Source organism: Heliconius melpomene, chromosome 1 (genome assembly GCF_056956725.1).
Source record: "Heliconius melpomene rosina isolate 202511_hmr_F chromosome 1, ASM5695672v1, whole genome shotgun sequence".
Classification (NCBI taxonomy): Eukaryota; Metazoa; Arthropoda; class Insecta; order Lepidoptera; family Nymphalidae; genus Heliconius; species Heliconius melpomene.
The window spans coordinates 3,695,235-3,715,995 of record NC_140389.1 but is presented as its reverse complement, the minus strand read 5'-3'; the positions used below and the strand labels follow the sequence as shown (position 1 = coordinate 3,715,995).

The window sequence follows — 20,761 nt, the reverse complement described above, 5'->3', positions numbered from 1 at the left end:
TTATTTACGTCGTCAAAAATGTATAGGAATTCTGTCGTAGCATTAAAAGAAGGTATCGCTTATGTTCGCGGCGGCGTTTTTATTTATTTATACTAGAACAGTATATGAAATAAGGATAATACGTTTGCTCTAGTGAAAAATCGAACCCACAACCATTACGTTAACTATTAGAATCTGCTTCACTACGCCACCTGTGGCCTCAAAAATACGTGAAGATACGAGATTTAACTCATAAAACTAGGTAAGGAAATGAATTTCCAGTGCCAATTGAAATTAATTCCCTTTAAGTACAGACATAGCGTTTACTTTGCAAACAGATATATATTTTTGTGGAGCATTTCTGGAAATTCGTATACTTTGTGTTGCCCAATAAACAATCCTGGCGATAAAATTGATCTTTTTAAGCGATTTTTTTCATTTTCATTACTTTTATTTCGTTTAATTCCTTTTAAAGCTTCTATTCAAAGTTAGTTAACTAAGAATAAACGGGAGTTTCTTTAAGTTATCGATGAAAACAAATGGTTTTTTAAATGTTTATATAATGTCACGAAAAAGAATATAAGTCCTCGGAGGAATAAGACATTTTATTAGCGCACAATATTGATACGTAGAGTAGAGGAAGCTAGCACCGTCTTGTCTTTTAAGCTAGAAACATGAAATTAATTAAATGTAATCATTGCCTAATTCTAAGGTAAGCCGAACTCACAACTCACAACACAGAAGTCAATCGTGGTGCACAAGCAGCCTTTACAGGTGCACAAGCGTGCAACTGTAAACGCGACAGGTAGTGGGTTCGATTCTCACTCCAGGAAATTCAGTTAAAAAAAGTAGTTACGTGGCTTTGTATTTCGGCATTCAAGACTTAATGCCTCCATAATGCCGCGTGAGGAGGGAAAGTGTCTTAATGGAGACGCAGTGTTTTAACACTAGGTTCCCAGGTGCCCTCTGCGTAACCAAGAGTGCGGGTAAAGCTAAAAAAATCACATTTAATTTACTGATCCATGACGGATTAAGACTTATTAATCAAACAATATGTCACCAATCGGAGCTAAGCCCCAATATATCTGAATGTAGGCCAGAAATGGACACTTGCGAACATGTTATACATCAAGACAGATTACGAGCTTTTCCATCTTAGAGAAAAGTATCAAAAATATCAAGGCCTAGTGAAAGTTATTTACGATTTTTTATAGGTGTTTGGTGAAAATATTTTGATTAAAAATTTATTGAAACCCTCATTGCTTAGTGTAACTGTATATACGGATGGTTGTGAGTTCATTCTCCCACGAAAACTGTTAAGAGCGGCGTTAAGTTCCATTTTTTTAATATTATTCTTATATTTGGTATTGTCCATGGAAAAAATGTTTTGAAGGTTCCCTCGAGTAAAAATGATACCTGTAAACATCGCGTGTATACTTATACAGTCAGACATTAGGTAGGGAAAGTTTTTAATTACTTTGAAAGATTGTTTCACAGATGTCTGGTAAGTTGCTTTTAATTTATTTGCTGTTTAAATGACCTAGGGAAACGTAAGTCAAGGTAATCCTAAGAAAATTATCAATTAGATCGCTGATTGTTAACGCGGTGGTAGTAGGTTCGATCTCCATTAAGGTTAATAAATTATTTTGAATCTCTCGTTCTCGGAAGGCAAATTGCGGTGTTAAATTCCGCCACTCACGCACGCACGTACTGATTTGAATTCTAGCGGAAAATGGATAACAATTGAATATGAATTTCTTAACAAAAAATAATATAAATATGTTTGGCGTTAAATGAATATTAAAAATATTTATACCTACATATATATCATCTCGAGGAATTGGGTCTTGTACTCCTCACTGGAATAATATTCCTAACATTTATGAATCAAATTCAACCTACGGCTACTACATAACAACAGAATATTGCTGAAATTTCAATCCCATTATTCTAACCTGGTAACTTCCGGTATAATCTGAATAATTTTCTTACATTAATAATCTGTTATTACGAAATAACATTAAAATTAATTAAGATGAATAGATTCTTAGTGTAAATTGTTTTTGTATATGTCTGCATTTATTATTTTTATATACATTGGCTGCTGTAGTCATAATGTCTCAAACAAAATATAGCTTGGTTAGCTAAGCGATAAAAAAATCGAATGAAGATAATGCCCTATAAGTAATAGAATTCGGTAGAAAATGGAAAACAGTGTCTCAACACTAGGTTATCTACCTAGTATTTCCTCTGCATAGATGAAATCGAACTTACTACATCTACAATACTTCTATACTACCTAAACAATACAATGCAAAACCCTCGATACTGTCTATATCAATGTTATTTTGTCGTGGAAAATTCAACCGGTGACGTTATTCTCTTGTGTTCACTGAATCGGTGTATAGGATCTAACATGAATACGACTACAGTTGAGAGCGAATCTGAACTACAACGAATTTACTACTGTATTTCTATTCTAGGTTTATAGCTACTTCTACGATTTTGGATATTAGAAATGAACACATGTTAACTTTTATTGAACGATATGTACTGTGTATATTCGACTTAAATATGAAAAAAAAAGAATATATTGCTTCTTTTTTATGTGTTAAGGCACTTCTTTCCACGTAAACTTCCCGATTTTTTTTGAGTCTTTGTATGTTGAGTGGCGGAACTCTTTGCTTTGCCCCGGTACCAGAGCAACGAAATAAAAATAGTAAATATATTAATTCTTGGAACCTACAAGCTTTATAGTGGACACTACTGGCTTAAATATAAGTATCCAAACTTATACTGTTCAAATTGAATAAGTCCATCTAATTACGAGCTTTCACGTTTGCAAATCCTAGGAATTAACACTGTGTTTTCACAGTTGGTTGTTGGGTATAAAACATTTAACATGTGTATGTATATATTTAATATATATTATGACTTCATTATGGCACAGAGGTGCGGAACTTAACGCCGCCTATGTGCACGTAAACTGGAAAACATATTGATATTAGACTGCCTCTGTTTACTATATGGCGAATATGTGTAAATCTAAATATATTTATGTTAATTTTTTTCAACTATCCCGGTTTTACCGTATATGATTTTTTTTCACAATGTATATCCCGCACATAGCTGGGTAGGCAGAGGGAACCTGGATAGTCCGTTCCCATTACGACACTTTCATTCCCCACATTTCACCGAATTCTGGAGGCATTGCGAATAGAGTGGTGGAATTCCTCCTTTTGTCTCGTTACCAGAGCGAAGAAATAAATATATTAAATATTTAAATTCCTCGAGTGGGAATCGAATTCACAACCAATACGTAACGTAACGACTGGCCTCTTTAAGTATAAATAAAATAATTTTATATGTAAATTCGTCCACCATTTGCCACCGTTCCGCATATGGCGTTGTGAGTGGCGGTCCCTAACGCCGCATTCGTCTCTACTAATTACACCAGCGGGGACGCACTGGTGCGAGTCGCCTCCAGAGGACACCCTAGCATCGTGTGCCTTTGTGGAGCTCGTAGTAAATGAAGTGATGCAGTCTTAGATATGGTTGGTAGGGATCGTTACGAGCAAATCTTCCATCATCGACCCCCACATACGTATTTTGTTATTAGTTTGATGATAAATGATGAGGCGAAAGAGGCATGCGGAGACTAGTGCTTAACATTCTCTGACTTCTCCTCTAGAAAATGAAAATGTGAAGCAAAAAGTAAAGAAAAAAATCACAATCACACTCACCTCTGTAAGGTACGCACAGAGAGCCTAGAGATGACTGATGGTGTCGTTTAAGTTTTTTATGTATAAATTTAATTCATTTTCACATATTTATCTTAACAGAGACAGAGTGTCTGGACACTATATTCCCAGGTTTCCTCTGCCTACTCTGCTATGTGGGGGATATTGCGTGAAGCTAAAAAAGAAGGGAGAAGAAGCATTTCACATAGCAACAACGTAGATACATATTTAAGACTACATTTTTTATGGTAAATTCTAACTTTCAGCTACTATATTCATGTTTGTCCCATATAGATCCCATGTAGAACAAAATATTTATAGTAGGGCTTGTCGAGGCTGCGCTTTATATATATATATATCGATGAAAAGATTTTTTATCCTGGCGCACGACACGAGACGGTTATGGATTCAATTAGCAGAATAAATTATTACCTTATTTCCTCTGGTAGTATTACACTGAAAATGGAGAATGGAGTGTCTTAACACTAACTACCCTGCTATGGAAAATATTATTTTGTAAACATTCTCAAATGAAAATTGAACTCCTAACCATCACGTACAGTCAGCTGTCACTGCGTTACTATAGCATCACATTCAAATACTGCAAATCCAAAAGGCTTTTCGGACTAAAATCCTACAATTTTAATTTATGCATGAAGCTTTAAATAGAAGAATGTGCAACTTTGATTATACGTAATACATTTTAGAGCACTCGAAGTTTTCAACTCGGTACTGGGAAATTTTATACATAGGTAAGTAGATATATGCGCATGTATGTGCCTTTTTCGCTTCAACTCACATCTCATACGACAAAATCTAGGTAGCAAATATTTAAATTCTTTGATCTCGTAGTTGCTGTAAAATATAAAGGAATTTCTGTATTGAATGGAAAATTCGATGTTTTTAAAGTCCAATTGATATTTGAACATTTTATTGCAAAAATATGAATAACTGATGTTTTTGGTGTCGAAATTGAAATTTTAAGAGAGTCTTGAGTTGCAGAGAGTTGCAGGGTACGAGAGAATCTAGTGTGTTTCCACGAGGCCAGGTTATTTCATGTTGCAATGCCAGAACGCAAAGCGGCGTTTTCGTATATCAATAAAATAATTTCTATGAGAATTAATATAAATGTGTAAAATAAAACTACTTTTACAGATATAAATATAATTTATTTCTTTTGAAGAAATTCTTGTAAAAAGAACATAAAACGCCAAATATCATTAACTTAGAACTATAATACAAATAATTTTATTAAGTAACTTTAAAAAATATAATACATTAAAAAAACTAATTGGTTAAAATTTACAGATGGTGGTTAGTTGAGAATGAGTTATTATGGGTTCGCATAAACATTCAAGAAATATTTTTATTTTTACGTGTATTTATATATTGTGAAATTAAAAAGTTAAGGTACAGCTTAACTTTCCACCTTATAATAGTAATGTAAGAGACGACTGCTATTATACCAAATATATGAATAATTAACAAATTACATATACTTCAATTAATTCAATATATTTTGTTACTTTCTTAACATTATAGAACGAGAGTGTAAACAATATCAAAATAAATATGTTTTATCATTAAATTTACGTTCATCGTTTTTACAAACACATTGAAATTAAATAAATAGCAGTTGTCTCCTAGGCTATGAACACAAACAAAACACAAATATTATACAATAATATGCTTATAACTTAAATATTAATTTATTAAGCTAATGACAATATATAAAGTACAATTGATTTTCTTTTACAATTGATTGAACTTGATATTCTTATCCGACTACGGCGTAGCTCAAAAGGAAAGTAATGTTTTTATTTGCATGTATATCCGATCCTTTGTTTCCTAGTAACTGTTAAACTAGTGAACCAATTTTGATGATTTGATAAATAATACGATATTTATGGAGTCGAGTTATTTTGTTTTGTTTATAATTCACTTGTTATTTTATGTTTATTCTTTATTTTATGTCCATTTTAGAAAAAAATAAAAATATTATGACAGGATTTCATGTGGGTAAATATATAGAAAGAAAACTTATCCGAAATATATTTTTTCTTTCTATATATTTATATGTCGAGGGGGAGAGCTACCTTTCAGACTTTCTTCGATACTAAGTGATCGGGGCAACTATATATTTTGTAAAATAATATTTTTTTCTTTAAAATAATATGTCTTTATGAGATTTGACTTTAATCTTTTTAATAATACATTTTGTTTATTTTAGTCAATTTATACTAAATATATTGTCAAGAACTGAATTAAATTAAAAATAAAAACAAACATCTTACCTAATATGGCAACATTACTATCAATTATTTATTACCTGTACATCGAATATTTACAATTAATGTTTAAATATTTTTTTTAATTTTTCATAATTTGAAATTTGATTACATTAAAAATATCAGTCTCAAGACTTTATAAAATTCCAATAGTTCAATCCGTTACAATTGACGTTATGCTGTAATAATATATTTAAATTTAAAATTGTTTTTTATGCAATAACTTCACGTTGCTCGGAGAAGAGAGAGAGAGAAGTAGGAAATAATCAACAAAAAAAAACCAAATCCACTTCCCGAATTCTGGAGGTATTGAGTGGCCTTAAATCATCTGGATTTTTAAGTTAAGTTTTTAAAATAAATCAATAACTTACGTACTAAAGAAAGTACGTCCTCTACAATATCGGCAACCCATCTTACGAGTGCCGTTGATAAAATTGCTTTGCTTTAAAATGTATTGAAGTTTCTCAATCATTTATTAATTGAAAATATCTTTTTTAACTCACATTTCATTTATTTTAAGTACAAACTCTTTCATAAGTTTTAATAAATATTTTTTCAATAAAAACTCGGATGAAAATATGTGAGGCTTATTATATTTATATGCTAAAGTTTTGTATATCCATCCATCCATCAGCCTTTTAAGGTCCACTGCTGGACATAGGCCTCCTCCAATGCTCGCCATTCCGTCCGGTCCTGCGCCTTTTGAATCCAGCGGTTTCCCGCTGTCTTCTTCTTTCTTCTTTGTATATAAATAAACATTATTAAGGAAGTTTTTCAAATTCCGCCAAATCCAAATTTTTTATAAACATTAATTTCTGTTAAAATAATTTTGAATAACTGTAAAATATCATTGGTTTGTGAACAAAAAAAAATTAGGAAAAATAATTGAAAATAAAATACGTGGTATATTATTATTAATAATTTATTTTACCTTAAATTGACTCCTTCTCTCTTTCTCTATTACTTTCTTCTTTGCTAATTATCTTTGAGCTCTGAAGCTTCAGAAAGAAGAAGCTTCCTTTGAAGAACTTTAAAGTTAAGTAACAATTATAACTGTCTCGAAATAACACATGATTACTGCATTTTTTTTTTTTTCAAAGTGCTCTTACCAAAACACAAGTATGTATTAAATTTAAGTTTCGTGAAGAATAATTAATAAATAATTATATAAAATTTAATAGTACGTTAATTTCAAAACAAATATTTTTTACATATTATTATTAATTATAAAATTTTGATATTTATAACATTCTTAAGCGTTTACTTCGTTTCGTCAACAAATCTTCCACCTTCTTTTCTGTTTTAACATTTTTAAAAAACTCCTTTTTTACTAGACACAGTCAAGCTAGGCAGAAGCGTGACGATGAAAAACCGTTGCCATTTTTTTTCATATCCATAATATAATAATATATGAAATATTAAAACACTTTATTATAGAAACAAATATTTGTAACTTTTATACACTTTTAACTATATCACTAACACTTGTTTCTTTTGAAATGTCTTCACATTTTAGTTTCTAAACAATCATCGATATCTCACCTGCATTCTGTCTCGCTTGGTGTTTGAATTGTGTTGGTTTCAACCGACTTCACTGAATTCGGTTTGGATTCTTGAGATGAATTCACTAAAAAAAAAATATAAATATTAATATCAGCAATTTCACGTTTTTTCTTTCCAAGACACTTCAGTCTTCATTCGTCGCCCAGATTCAAGACATTTCCTATTTCGTGTGGAATGGCGTTCCTTATTTTAAATGGCCAGAACGAGCTATTTTTATTAAAAATTATATTTAATTAATATCAATAGCCGTACTTACGTACGTACGTAAAAAAGTAAAAGAAGAACAAGGGTATTAAGAGAGACAAAGTTTTAATTGTTTCGACATTGTTTAAGTATGCATGTCGAGATTTCAATTTTAATTCAAGTTTTTTATTTATTTTAAGTTTCATAAGTATAATAATTTGCTTTATGCAACTTTATGATAAAATAGTTAAGTGGATTCAGTTCTCATTTTGTTATTTTTATTACAAGTCTGAAGAAATACTTCAAACAAATACTCTTATGGAAAGTCTAATATAACAAATGATATCATCACAAAAATTTCCACTATAACTGTAATATTATTATTGTTACGGGTTCAAGCCTGTTCGAGAGTATAAATTATCTTGAAATAATCGGCGGAAAATAGGGAATGGAGTGTATTAACACTAGGATCCCTATTTCAACTCTGCTATATACGAAAAACAGCATGAAGCTAAAAGAAAATAAAAAAATACATCAAATAATCAAAAATACTCACATCTATATACATTATCGCGGTCCACCACACTGTAATGGGCGCTAGTATTCTGCATATTAACGCTGACTGGTGAAGGCGAGGGTGCGGGGGAGTGCCTGCAGTGGGACCGGTACGATAGATCAGGCATTTGGGCCAAGTTGAGTGGATTCCGATTGTTCGTATTGTAGATGGTTGGGTACACTTCTGGTATTTGGTCTACTGGTAGCTGTTAATGGAAATTGTGGTGTTAGTTGAAATATGCGACTTAAATATGAAAATAAAATAAGGTTTTTTGAACTTAAGGTTTAATATAAGCTTAAGAATTGCAACCACGTTTTGATTCTTTAAGGTTATTTTTTTTAATGTCATGGAGACAGTTTTTTTGGTTGAACAGAAATCGCATTATTCGTCTGCTATACGTGTGTATATTTTAAATAAAATAATTCTTCTCAGTTCCTCTCCTCCATGAAAATATTGGTATAGGTTACAACGGAACCCAAAAATTGAACGCAAAAAATAATTACAAATATAATAAAAAAAAACTCACCAAGCCACTAGTATTCAATGGCAAAGAATTTTTATACTTCAACCAATTTTCATACACCTTGTCATAAGGCCGGCACTCATTGGGACCAATATTGGGCATCAAATTTGTTCCCAATCCTTGCATTGGCATATTATGTATTGGCATTTGCACGTTATACATTGGCCGTATTTGAATATTTCTAGGGTCAGTTATATCGAAGTGCCGTTCGTATTTATTGTCGTATTTTTCGGAATCCTTCGACAGTAACGGTCGTATCGAGCTATAGTCCGTTGCAGACGATTTGTTTGAACAACTATCGCTTATTTTACCTTCTATAGGTATTATGTCGGGATTTTTATCTGAAATATTTGTTTGTGTTAGATATTTGTATACTTTTTTGCCATTGTTACGAAAATTTAAGGCAACAGTTAATTTTCTTTTTTTTTTTGTTTTCTATTTACAATTTTATTTGTGCCTGTATTGAATTTACATGACAATCCCCTAACCTTATTGGGTTTCCAGGAAGATGTAATATGTTATTTTATTTTTTAGAGCATCTAATACTATTTAAAAACAAATAAAAATACATATATATGTATCTAATAAAATAAATTAAAGTTCACAACAAAACATTACTTACCCAGACTGTCGACACTTTCACACTCCTTCGCCCCTGTCAAAGGGGTATTAGATATTTCATCTTGCATTCTTTTAGATTTGTCGTTCTTTTCTATAAAAGAAGGTTTAGTTCTATTATGTGTATAAGAATTACTTAAACGATTCTTTTTTTTAGTTTACACCCTCTATATTGTGCTAGATCGATCAAATATTTTAATTAAAAATATCTTTTTTAAGAATACTCATAGCCCACATACAAAACTTTCATAGAAATTGATAATTTTTATTATAAACTTACCATCTCTCTTATGACAGTACTTCCAACAGAAGATAAAAGCAGATACTGTGGTAATAGTGGCTATAACTGCTATAGAGCATAGGACAGTTACCAAAACTGTTGTCAATTCCACTCTCACTGGTACATTAGCTAAAATATTAAAAGAACTAATAAGGCTGCTTGGATTTTAAGATTTAGTTAAAGAAGAATATTGGTTAATAAAATAAATTCTCTAACTCAAACTTTATAAGTAAACACCAACCATTTAAACTAATATGACTTCCATAAACTATTCAACCAACCTGTTTGCCTCTGAGGATGTTTAAGTAAACTAGACGACAATGTGAAGGGGTCGCTAAATCCCTTCTGATTGTATGCACGCACGGATAAGCCGACTGCACCGGTTAAACCCCATACTACGAATTGGGGATCATCGTTGCTTATATTACGTTGGAGGGAGCCTGTTGCTATATCATATACCTGGTTGAATGGAGAAAAAATCTGGTAGATTACATATCGATCTTGGAGCAACAATTTTGTTTTTTTTTATAGTTTCACGTTAAAAGGAACCCGGGAACCTACTGTTAAGATATTCCGTTTCCATTAAGCCTTACCTCCGTTCCTCATTATCCGCCGAATTCTAGAGGCTTTATGTATTGAGTAGCGGAACTCAACCCCACGCTTTGCCTCAACACCAGAGTGAAGAAATGGAAATGTAAATTTAAATAAATATTTCATCTCCTGGTGTGGGGTTTGAACCCACAACCAGTAGATTTTACAGTCACACTGTGCCCCTGTGCTACGACTGGCGACAATATTTTTCTTATTCACAACAAAATACGTTACAAATAATATGAAAATTATTTATACATAAAATGTTATAAAAATATGACAAAGTAAAGTATATTTTCAATAGATAACCAACCTGTAATAGAAAAGACTGTTTCAATCCTCCATCGTGCCCCCGGATGCAGGAGAGCCATAAAGACTCGTGTGTCACGTTCGTTATTACACAGTTCTTAACGGATGATGGCTTTTCTAGAAGAGTTTAACTGGTTTATTTTTAAATTTTAAATTTATATACATATATTCTTAAACTTCTTAAAACAAAATTATATAATTATTTAGCTAAAAAATATTAGTTGGTAGAAATGTACTGCTTGGTTTTTTTCCAATTCATAAATACAATTTTTAGTAGTCATAGTAATTATGAATACTATTTATACTTATATGAAATGAATAATTATATTAAACCTGTTATTCCTATTTATAACCAAACTCAAAAAATAAAAAATTATACATATATATATATTTTTTACCAGCAGGTAATATGTGGAATAAACACGGCGATTCTTGCCTGCCGACGGCGTTAGACCCCGCGCACTGCACCCACCCATAGTCCGCTGAACTGTTCACCACATACAGGTATCTACCTAAACAACCAGGCATGTTATAAATAATCTTAGTTCAGAAATATTGATAGTGATAAAAAAATCTTCTATTTTAGCATCTTTAAATTATTACCTATAAAGATGGGGGAGGTAAGTAAAAATTTTCTGTATCTATATCTATTCTAATCTATATCTTATCAATGACTTTACTATAAAAATATTATTGTTCGTGTTTTGTCGATGTAACCTGTCAGAGCTATTATATGCAGCACTTAGAATATGTCATACACAATTCTTACCAAGACCCGTGTTTATAAACCGCTCTCAAAACTGAGATGTCGTTTTCATTCATATTTAAGAAAGAAATTTTTATTTGAACACGATAAAATGAAACAAAACATAGAAAATAAAACAAAAATATTTCTATTGTTAGTAACTTTGATTACAATAAAATTTCATTTTAGTTTTTTAATTAAAACAATAACAAACTTTGTACTGCTTCAAAATTTTTAAAAGTTTGAAACTAATCAAAAATATTTGTATTATAATTGGCTAGTATAATAACACTTGCAAACAAAAAGTTTCAAATTAATTATGTTGAAAAATAATATGAATATCTCACCGAGACTGCTCTGTGCGTGCATCGCTTGTGAATTTAGCTCCAGCTTCGAGTGTGTAGTACTGTTCAACCACCACTGGTACGTCATAGGCTCCTGTTACAGAAGAATAAAGGTAAACTCTCAAAGGAGTAATTGTACTAGGTTCTCTCAGAAAAACCAAAATTTGTTAGAAAATTAACCCCAGAAGTCTACGTCGTCTACTATCTACGTAAATCTAACGTATTTCGCTGCCTTTTTCACGTTTATCATCGGATCGTTGCAAACTCCCGAACCAACTCAGTAGCCGTCGAGACCTCGCAGGACATACTTGAAACATCACACAAGTGATGTCAAGCAAGTTCAGTCATTTTGTTATAATGAAGATGTTGCACGTCATTTTGACGGATACTTATTATTTGTAAAAACGTCAATTATATCTTAGCAAATTACTTAAAATGTAAGACTTAAATCTTTCTATACTATTTTATAGACTTAAAGTATATTGGTTTCCATAGCTACACGCTTTATCCCGCACAGCAGAATAGGCAACGGGAACCTGGGAACCTAGTGTCAAGAAACATCGTTCCCCATTAAGAAATTTCGTTCTTCACTATTCAGAGAATTCGCTTATGCCCCTATGTCACAACGGTCTCTAAAGTTTCATAAAGTAGTAATAATACATACTTGAGGATTGGCATCTAATTCACAATCTATTTCAACTGTTTCTCCACGAGCCGCTCTTAACGCCATTGGTTGTGATGACTTGCACGATGGAGTATCTGATGATGATATTTTTTTTTAATTTACCTTTTCTAAAATGTGACATTATGATAATTTATGTGATTTAAGTGAAAATGTAATTAGTTTTATAACAGTAAATTGACAAGAACTTAATAAATAGTATTTAAAGTAGATGTTATTAATTTTCATAATAAGTTTAAAAGCTTTAAAGCTTATATTTGGTGATACTGATATAATTAATTTAATTCAATTAAACAATTGTGTAATTAAGCTATTTAACTAATTATAAAGACTTAATGTTAATTTAAATTGATACACTATGAATTTAAAATATAAATAAAGATATACATTTTAAGTCGACTTTAGTTTGCATCAAAATTAATTACTATAAGTAATAACTTTGCAGTGATTGGAAAAATATAAACAGAAAGCTGCGCAAATTTTTATTAAACTTATACAGCTTAAAGATTAAAAAAGCTTTTAAAATGTAATAATTATGTAACTGACGATTCTATTTAAATCTCTTACGTTACTAAGTGAGCTTAAAAAGTTGAAATTTGACATGTAGTTTGTTTTCGAGTGTACGGATTTGTCGAAATTCTAAAAGAGGATTTCCTGAAATTCCTCCATTAATGGGAGAAACAAATTGCAAACGGCGACTGGTAAATGCCAAGTAAATACTAAATACTAACACTAAGTAAGTTCCAAATAAATACTAACATTTGACATCTAATTCCAAAGGTTGGCTTGATCCTTCACCCAGGGCGTTTCTGGCTACGCACACGTAGTCTCCAGCCACTCGTCTTGATATACGCTGCAGTACCAGGCTCTGATTTGCCACCACTACACCACCACCGCCCTTCACCGGTGTGCCCTGTTGGGTGTAAAAAGGATTTTTTTTGTGTTTTACTTTGATTAGTTTATTCTTATTTTTTTGGGTCTACGCATCCCCTAATTATAGATATACGGAATATGTTAAACGTTCCCTCTGTCTACCCTGCTTTGGACGGGATACAGCGTGAAGTTAAAAAATAAAATATTATAATATTATAAAATATAATTTTATATTATTGAACATCTTCAATAATATAATATTTTAATCAATAATATCATATTAAAATAGTTTTTGGTGCTAACAGTACAAGGTGTATTTAGTAAACGTAAACTGGAATAAAATGTGCTACAATCTGACCAATATCTATCTGATTTTCGTTTGTATAAGGCTATTTTGATGGCTATGATTGAGTTTCGGTGTATCGTTGGCCGTTGACGGTCGTCCGAGAAATATGAGAATCTAGTGTCAAGACACTCTGTTCCTATTAAGACACTTCCGTTCCGGACTTTCTGATGAATTCTCGAGGCATTACATTTTGAGTAGCGAAACACAACGCTGCTCCGACGCGACGACGACGGTGTCAATATTACGTAAGTATTCAATTTCAGACACTAATTATATTATAATTAATTAATGATTATATAATAATGTTGCTCATTTAATTGTTAAACAATTTCCAAATCAAATATGATTTTGAATTATTGATTTAGCGTTAATGAAATTAAAATCAATACATAATTCCCATCAATTTGGAATCTAATATTATAATAGAGCAAATGAAAACTAATTTTAATTTGTGTATTCGACTGAGTAGATTTAGTTTGATGATATTAATTATTTAAGCCTTATATTAGAAATGATATAGAGGTATCCCGGTACCATTTCGTGCCTATTTTAATTACGACTAAAAACGCATTCATAGAATACTTCACAAGGCTTCGCCCGCTTGAATTATGAAATTATTTATTTACTTATTTGAATTATTTTCGTAATCGAATAACATTGTCATCGACCAATTTAATAAAATGGTTATTATGTAGCAATTTAGTTAAAAAAATATATTTTATATTAACATAACTTTTTTATTAATGATCCTATTTAAATAAAATAAACGATAAATGTTAAGGGAAGGTTGCCAAAAGGAGGTTTCTGAGACTAGCGTGCACAAACGAACATACAAACAGATAAGCCTATAATATTATTTTAATTATATTATAATACTCACATTATGTGTAAAATATACATGAGTGTGCCAAGGGTTGGCGCGCACCATGCAGTCCAAATACACATCGGAACCTTCCACAACTCTAGTGGCATCCAAATTGGCACCAAGTTCTAGTTTCACCACTGGCAAATCTGTATAAAATGGGAAATATTATTAGTAAAAGTTTATCTTCACGCATCCCTCGCATACATTTTTAATAACACGCTTCTGTTTTCTTTTAATGCATAGCGGGATAAGCAGAGGAAATGTCTCAGACATTCCGTTTACCATTTTTTCGCTCTTATATTCAAGACATTGCGAGTTACGTGGCGGAACGCCGTGCTTTACCTATCGGAACAGGAAAAAAAACATTCCTCCGAGTGGGGATTCAATCGAAAATCGGCACTCTTATAATCAGGCTGTCCCAATTCGCTACGATAGCCTCATATAACGTATATATTTATTTATTCCAATTGAAAACGAAGTGTCTTAACACTAACACTGGCACTGGCATTATACATAAAGTAAAAAATAGCACTAGGTATATAGTATTTACAAAACCAAATCACAAGAAATCTCAATTGCTTTAAAAATCTATTCAAATGAATACGTTATTTCGATCAAAGCCTCCGTTATATATGGAATAGCAAGTTCTATAAAACAAAAAAAAACCTTTTCAATCTACTTCACAGATAGATCCTAAAGAGATTGGACCAATCAAGAAATGTCTATAGTATGTCTTTTTCACGGAGCTTTTCTGAAAGCTTGTTAAGAGAACTTTGTATTTATATTTATTGTATTTGTATTTACTGTTAGTTGTTTGGATTTCATCATTTAAATAATTTAAAGTCTGTTATGGGTTTGAATCCCACTCGAGGTAATTAATTATTTTTGTCGCTCTGGTAACAAGACTTATTGTATTGCATATCGTGTATTAACACACAACTCTAGAATTCGGTGAAAAGTGGGGAAAGGAGGTCTATTAATGGGAACGGAGAGTTTCATGACTACGTTCCCAGGTAAACTAAAAAAACTTGAAACTGAAAAAAAAGTAAGCTAACACAAAAGAAACACATACGTTGTATTTCCAATTTGAAGCCATCTTCATGTGTAGAATGGGGTAGAGACGGTTGTGATGCTCTACAAGATAGAACTCTTCCCGCATCTTCGATAACTGGCACGAATGTCAGTGTGCTTCGCGTCACGTTACCATCTGGTGATACCTGGTTAAAAAAAAGAATATGAATATACGTATATAAATATAAGGGATTGTTGTTGACATGGAAGATATAGGCATGAAAAAGAAACTATTTTTGGGACTGTCGTATTAATGTAGATAATAGAACCCAAAACAATTATGTTTATATATGTTTATACGTTTGTATACGCTTACCTTAGAAACGGCTTAATCGATTTAGATGTAGTTTTTACTATTATTTTTATATTAGTTAAGCCAATTCTAAGATAAGCGTGAACAAACGCACAGACATACAAACAAAAAAATAAAAATAATTGTTTTGGCTTGTACTACATCGTTAAATGCCTACATTAACAAATTTTCATTTATATTTTTCACGTACAGACACTGATCAATTACGATTTTAACATTAGTATGATGCAGTTACCAATTTTCACATATCAATCAAATAACAACACTTACTCTTTCCTTAACACTATTAAGTTTAGTGCCTCCCTTCCACCACGAAATGTTAGGCTTGGGTCGTGCTCCAGCTGCAGCGCAGGTTAGTTCAGCACTTCTACCAGCTACTAGAGGCCTTGCACCACCTAGGAGACGAACCCATAGTGGACGTACTGTTGAGAAAATATTGAAATCAGTAATGTGTTACGTAAATTCACCTGTAATGACTGTCAGTCAAACTTAGAGATGTCAATTAGCGTTTAAGTGTTATTTAAATTGTTATCAATATACATTTATATTAAAAATCTAAATTCAATTTGTTTTTCAGCACAGCTGTATCCCGTATAAAGAAAATAGAAAAATAAAAAATGAAATATTTCATTTGGGAATCGAACCCACCATCGAACCTGTCGCGTTTACCGACAACACGACTGGCCTAGTCAGTAAAAATTACTAACGATAAACAATAACCGTCAAATAATTTAATTTACAGTCGACAAGTTATCATTTGATGCTTGATTTAGCTTAAATTCGGAAATTTTGACGGCCTTTGAAATCTGTTTACGTGTCAATTTTAATTAACGCTCCAGGTAATAGGTTTATGAAATTAGCGTGTACTTGACAAGTGATTGGTTTGCGAATATAACTTTAATATCTTTTAATGTTTATTTAGCTTTGCTTTTCATGTTGGGTAGGTGGAGAGAACCTAGTGATAAGATACTCCGCTCTAAGCTCTGCTATCATTATTTATTTATTTTTATATTTCAGTGAATAATATAGGAGTTCACTTCTTATTTCTTAGTTCGACTGTCTGGAATGTTATTTTTTAATGCTTCTTTCTAGTCTAACCGGTATATTAGGCTATCGTAGAGCAGTAGATCGGTTTCTGATTGTGATTCTTATGGGTTCGATTCTTACTCTAAGTACATATAAATGTGTACGCCGTCATTCAACACAAATTCAGACGGAGTGTGAGACAGAGTTTTCTCTGCTTATCCTGCGACATGCAAAGTAAAACGAGAAGATGAGAAAAATCAAATATATAATTTCTTGCAGTAAAATACATGTCCCTAGTAATTTCACTTGAAACTGAAAATCCCTAGGACTGTAGATTAATAATCTTTATACGTATGTATTAAAGAATTTTTGCCTAAATAAACAAGCTTTTGTCTGCGGCTTTTCACGTTTGTACTTTAAATTAGTTCGTCGCCACAAAACGTTGATGCTCTCTCGAAATTTGAACTACTCTACAAATTGAAATGGACTTTGTTCTATTTGCAAAGTGCATGCTGCTGTATGTTTGTCACAAAAAGTTGGAATACATTTACTCCACTCTATGATACAAGACAGTAGTGGGTTCAATCTCATTTAGGGGATATTTACATTTTAGTTCTATGCCCGACGCGTTTTATACAGAACTAGCGGCCCGCCCGCTGCTTCGCCTGCGTGAACTACGTTATTATTAATTTCTGTCTCTATGAGTACCTACGTCCTATAAGTGATGTCCATGCAAAATTTGAGAATCCTAGCATTTGTAGTAACGAAGTTTCATACAAACTTTCAACCCCAAAAACAACTCCTTAGAAGTCGAAGATAGCAAATTCCCGTCTTAGCGAGCACCTACGTCCTATGAATAACTCCTATGCAAAATTTCAGATTCCTAGAACATGTAATTTCTGAGATTTCGTGATGAATGAGTGACCTTTCGATTTTATATATATAGAAGATGACTTGAAAGTTTTGATAGAAAATTCATTATGCACCAAAACAAATACCAACCTTATAATCCATTACAAGCTGGAAGTACTGTAACTTGCAAATATAATATAGCCTGTAGAGTGTAATTTAGAGTTCGAGTTTTATTTCAAGTGAACATAAAACTCGGCACCCATATAGATCTCTCGTTCTTTTGTTAGTTAACTCAAGAACAAAGCATTACTTAACATTTAACTTGGCTCTAATTTCATATTTATATTTTTTTTTGACATCAAATTTACAAAAACAAGGATCGAACCGACAACTACTAACTGCTGGTATCTCAACGTTGTAAAAAAAAATGTTTTAAAATTTATTCCAAGCATATACTAAGACTGATTAAATTGAATCCTATATAGTATAATTTTCACGCTTGACCCATAATACGATTTTAATATAACTTAATGGAAGCTACCTGTGACAGAGAAATTTAAATGAATAATTTTAAGGTTCCGTGAACACATCATCTTCATTATAATCGGGTTTTGTTAGGTAACGTCCGTTGAAATTTACCAAAAGGTGGAAAATAGGGAATAAAGTTAAATTTAGTACCATTTTTTATGTGTATTTTCCTCTTTAATAAGCAGAAGATAAATTAATGGATTTTTTTATTGTAACCTTCATATCCTAAACTCATACCATTAACTAATTTTATATTTTACAAAGGCCATTTACATAATGTCATAATTAAAAAGATAATATTTATAAACATCCGGAACCAGTAGAATTAAGAAGGATTCAGATTTGCGATTTTTACCACTCCATCATTAAAATTCAATTTATAATAAAGTCAACGTCAAAGTTAATAAGATTTTTTTTGAATAATGAATTGACTACCATCTGTTCTAAATATATTTTTATAAACTTAATATATTTTAAGAATTTTTAGTGTCAATCATTTTGTATCCCGCATAGCAAAGTACGCAGAGAGAACATAGTGTTAGGTCACTGCGTTGCCCACGCATTGGCTAAATTTCGCAATATTACATATTGAGTGGCGAAACTCAACGCCGCGCTTTTCTTATTATCAGAGGGAGGAATTTTTTTTCTCCTAATTGGAATCGAACTCACAACCGTTGGCGCTTACAATCAGACGTACCGCTGCGCCATTAAGGCTTCAAGCAGTATCAATCAATCAAAATTAATTAATTATATCACAACGATAACACTGTCACTCCGAGCACAAATAAAGTTTGATACATTTTCCACTCTCCGTGCCATTTCCGTACATAGGGAGGTATGTCAAAAGTGGACAAAAAATAGTAACAACTATTATTAACTAGTGGACCCGGACGCGGCTACGCCTGCTTCAACTATAAGAATATTTATTAAATATATTCATGAAATTATTTTCAATTCTCAATAGAATTAGTAAGAAAATATAAGCTCAAATAATCAAAAAGAATAATAAGTAGATACACATTATTAGAAAAAATTATCTGAGTTATTGAAATGAACTAACAAAAGGATTAAAAGTAACTAAAGGATAGGTATTCTTAATATTAGGAAAAGTACCTAAAGTTTTCCGTACGTGCGTACATAGATATTGACTCTACGAAATAACTAAACATTTCTCTCTATTAAGTAGGATAATTAGCGGGCAATATCAAATAAAATAAGAAAAGAATCAAAGTGTATTTTAAATTAATTATAAACAACAAATAAAGTTCGAAAATGTAAATGTAAATTTTCAATTTATAAAACCGTCAACGTCATCTGCCCGTTCGCGTCGGTCGTACTGTGCCGCCCGTAGGCTAGGTCATTTGGAATCAGTGACATCTCCTTAATTATTTATTAGAATGTTATACAGTAAACTATAATTTCAATCTAGATAAAATGCTAAAAGTGACTATTATATTTATTTTCATAAGGATGAATATCAAAACGTCGCGGTAGCGGTCGCGTAGCAACGACGGTTGTTATTAACATGGCAGAATAAATTGCATGTCAAATTAGAATGTACTTTAAAATATATTAATATATATGTGTAATGTAATGTTATATAGCCTATAGCACTTCTGAAGAATGCAGCTTTCATACAAAACAAAAACAATGAAAATCGGACCAGTAGATCCAGAGATCTTAGCGTTCAAACAAACAAACAAACAAACAAACAAACAAACAAACTCTTCCGCTTTATTATATTAGTATAGATTATATATTATACTAGCGGAAGCGCGCAGCTTCGCTTGTGTATTTAGAAGTGAATTCTAATAAACCATAAAACATGTGTTCAATTAAATACTTTTAAGAGTCTAAATGTCAAATTTTATAAAAATCGGTGGCGATTTAAGATTTTTCCTATACAAACTTTCAACCCTTTATTTACACCCTTAGGGGGTGAATTCTAGAAAACCATGAAACATGTGTTTAATTATATACGTTTAAGAGTCTGAATTTCAAATTTTATAAAAATTGGTGACGTTTTAAAAAAAACCTATACAAACTTTCAACCCCTTATTTGCATCCTTAGGGGGAGAATTATAGAAAACGATGAAACATGTGTTCAATTAAATGCTTTTAAAAATCTAAATTTCAAATTTTATAAGAATCGGTGCCGATTTAAATTTTTTACCATACAAACTTTCAACCCCTATATCACCCCTTTAGGGTTAACATTTTTCAAAATCCCTTCTTAGTGGATGTCCAGATTACGAAAGTAAACATCTGCCCAAATTTCATGTTTCTACCATAAGCGGTTACGGCTGTGCGTGCGTCTTACCTCAGTCAGTGAGGACAAGTCCTTTTATATATATAGATAATATTACGTAACAGAAAATTACTATCTATGGAGAATCTTACCAATAGTGTATTTTTTAAATTTTTTACTAAAAATATGAAAAAGATAAAAATTAAAGATTGCAGGTTCGATTTCCATTCAGGCCAAT

At 31.7% G+C, this 20,761-nt stretch overlaps 1 protein-coding gene across 1 annotated transcript in view; it reads right to left on the bottom strand.

Moving 5' to 3' along the window:
• Positions 1 to 5,712: 5,712 nt before the first annotated feature.
• The window catches only part of LOC146540984 (B-cell receptor CD22-like), a 58,866-nt gene continuing 43,817 nt past the window's right edge, over positions 5,713 to 20,761 (bottom strand). Inside the window, exons 9-22 of the mRNA XM_085188289.1 lie at positions 16,140 to 16,291; positions 15,558 to 15,702; positions 14,501 to 14,631; positions 13,161 to 13,314; positions 12,384 to 12,478; positions 11,723 to 11,813; positions 11,029 to 11,142; positions 10,635 to 10,747; positions 10,012 to 10,189; positions 9,731 to 9,859; positions 9,455 to 9,544; positions 8,836 to 9,173; positions 8,310 to 8,514; positions 5,713 to 7,634 (exon numbers count right to left, since the gene is read on the bottom strand). Of these exons, the coding sequence (XP_085044415.1) occupies positions 7,546 to 7,634; positions 8,310 to 8,514; positions 8,836 to 9,173; positions 9,455 to 9,544; positions 9,731 to 9,859; positions 10,012 to 10,189; positions 10,635 to 10,747; positions 11,029 to 11,142; positions 11,723 to 11,813; positions 12,384 to 12,478; positions 13,161 to 13,314; positions 14,501 to 14,631; positions 15,558 to 15,702; positions 16,140 to 16,291 (2,024 nt within the window). The 3' untranslated portion in view covers positions 5,713 to 7,545. The remainder of the gene's footprint in view (positions 7,635 to 8,309; positions 8,515 to 8,835; positions 9,174 to 9,454; positions 9,545 to 9,730; positions 9,860 to 10,011; positions 10,190 to 10,634; positions 10,748 to 11,028; positions 11,143 to 11,722; positions 11,814 to 12,383; positions 12,479 to 13,160; positions 13,315 to 14,500; positions 14,632 to 15,557; positions 15,703 to 16,139; positions 16,292 to 20,761) is intronic.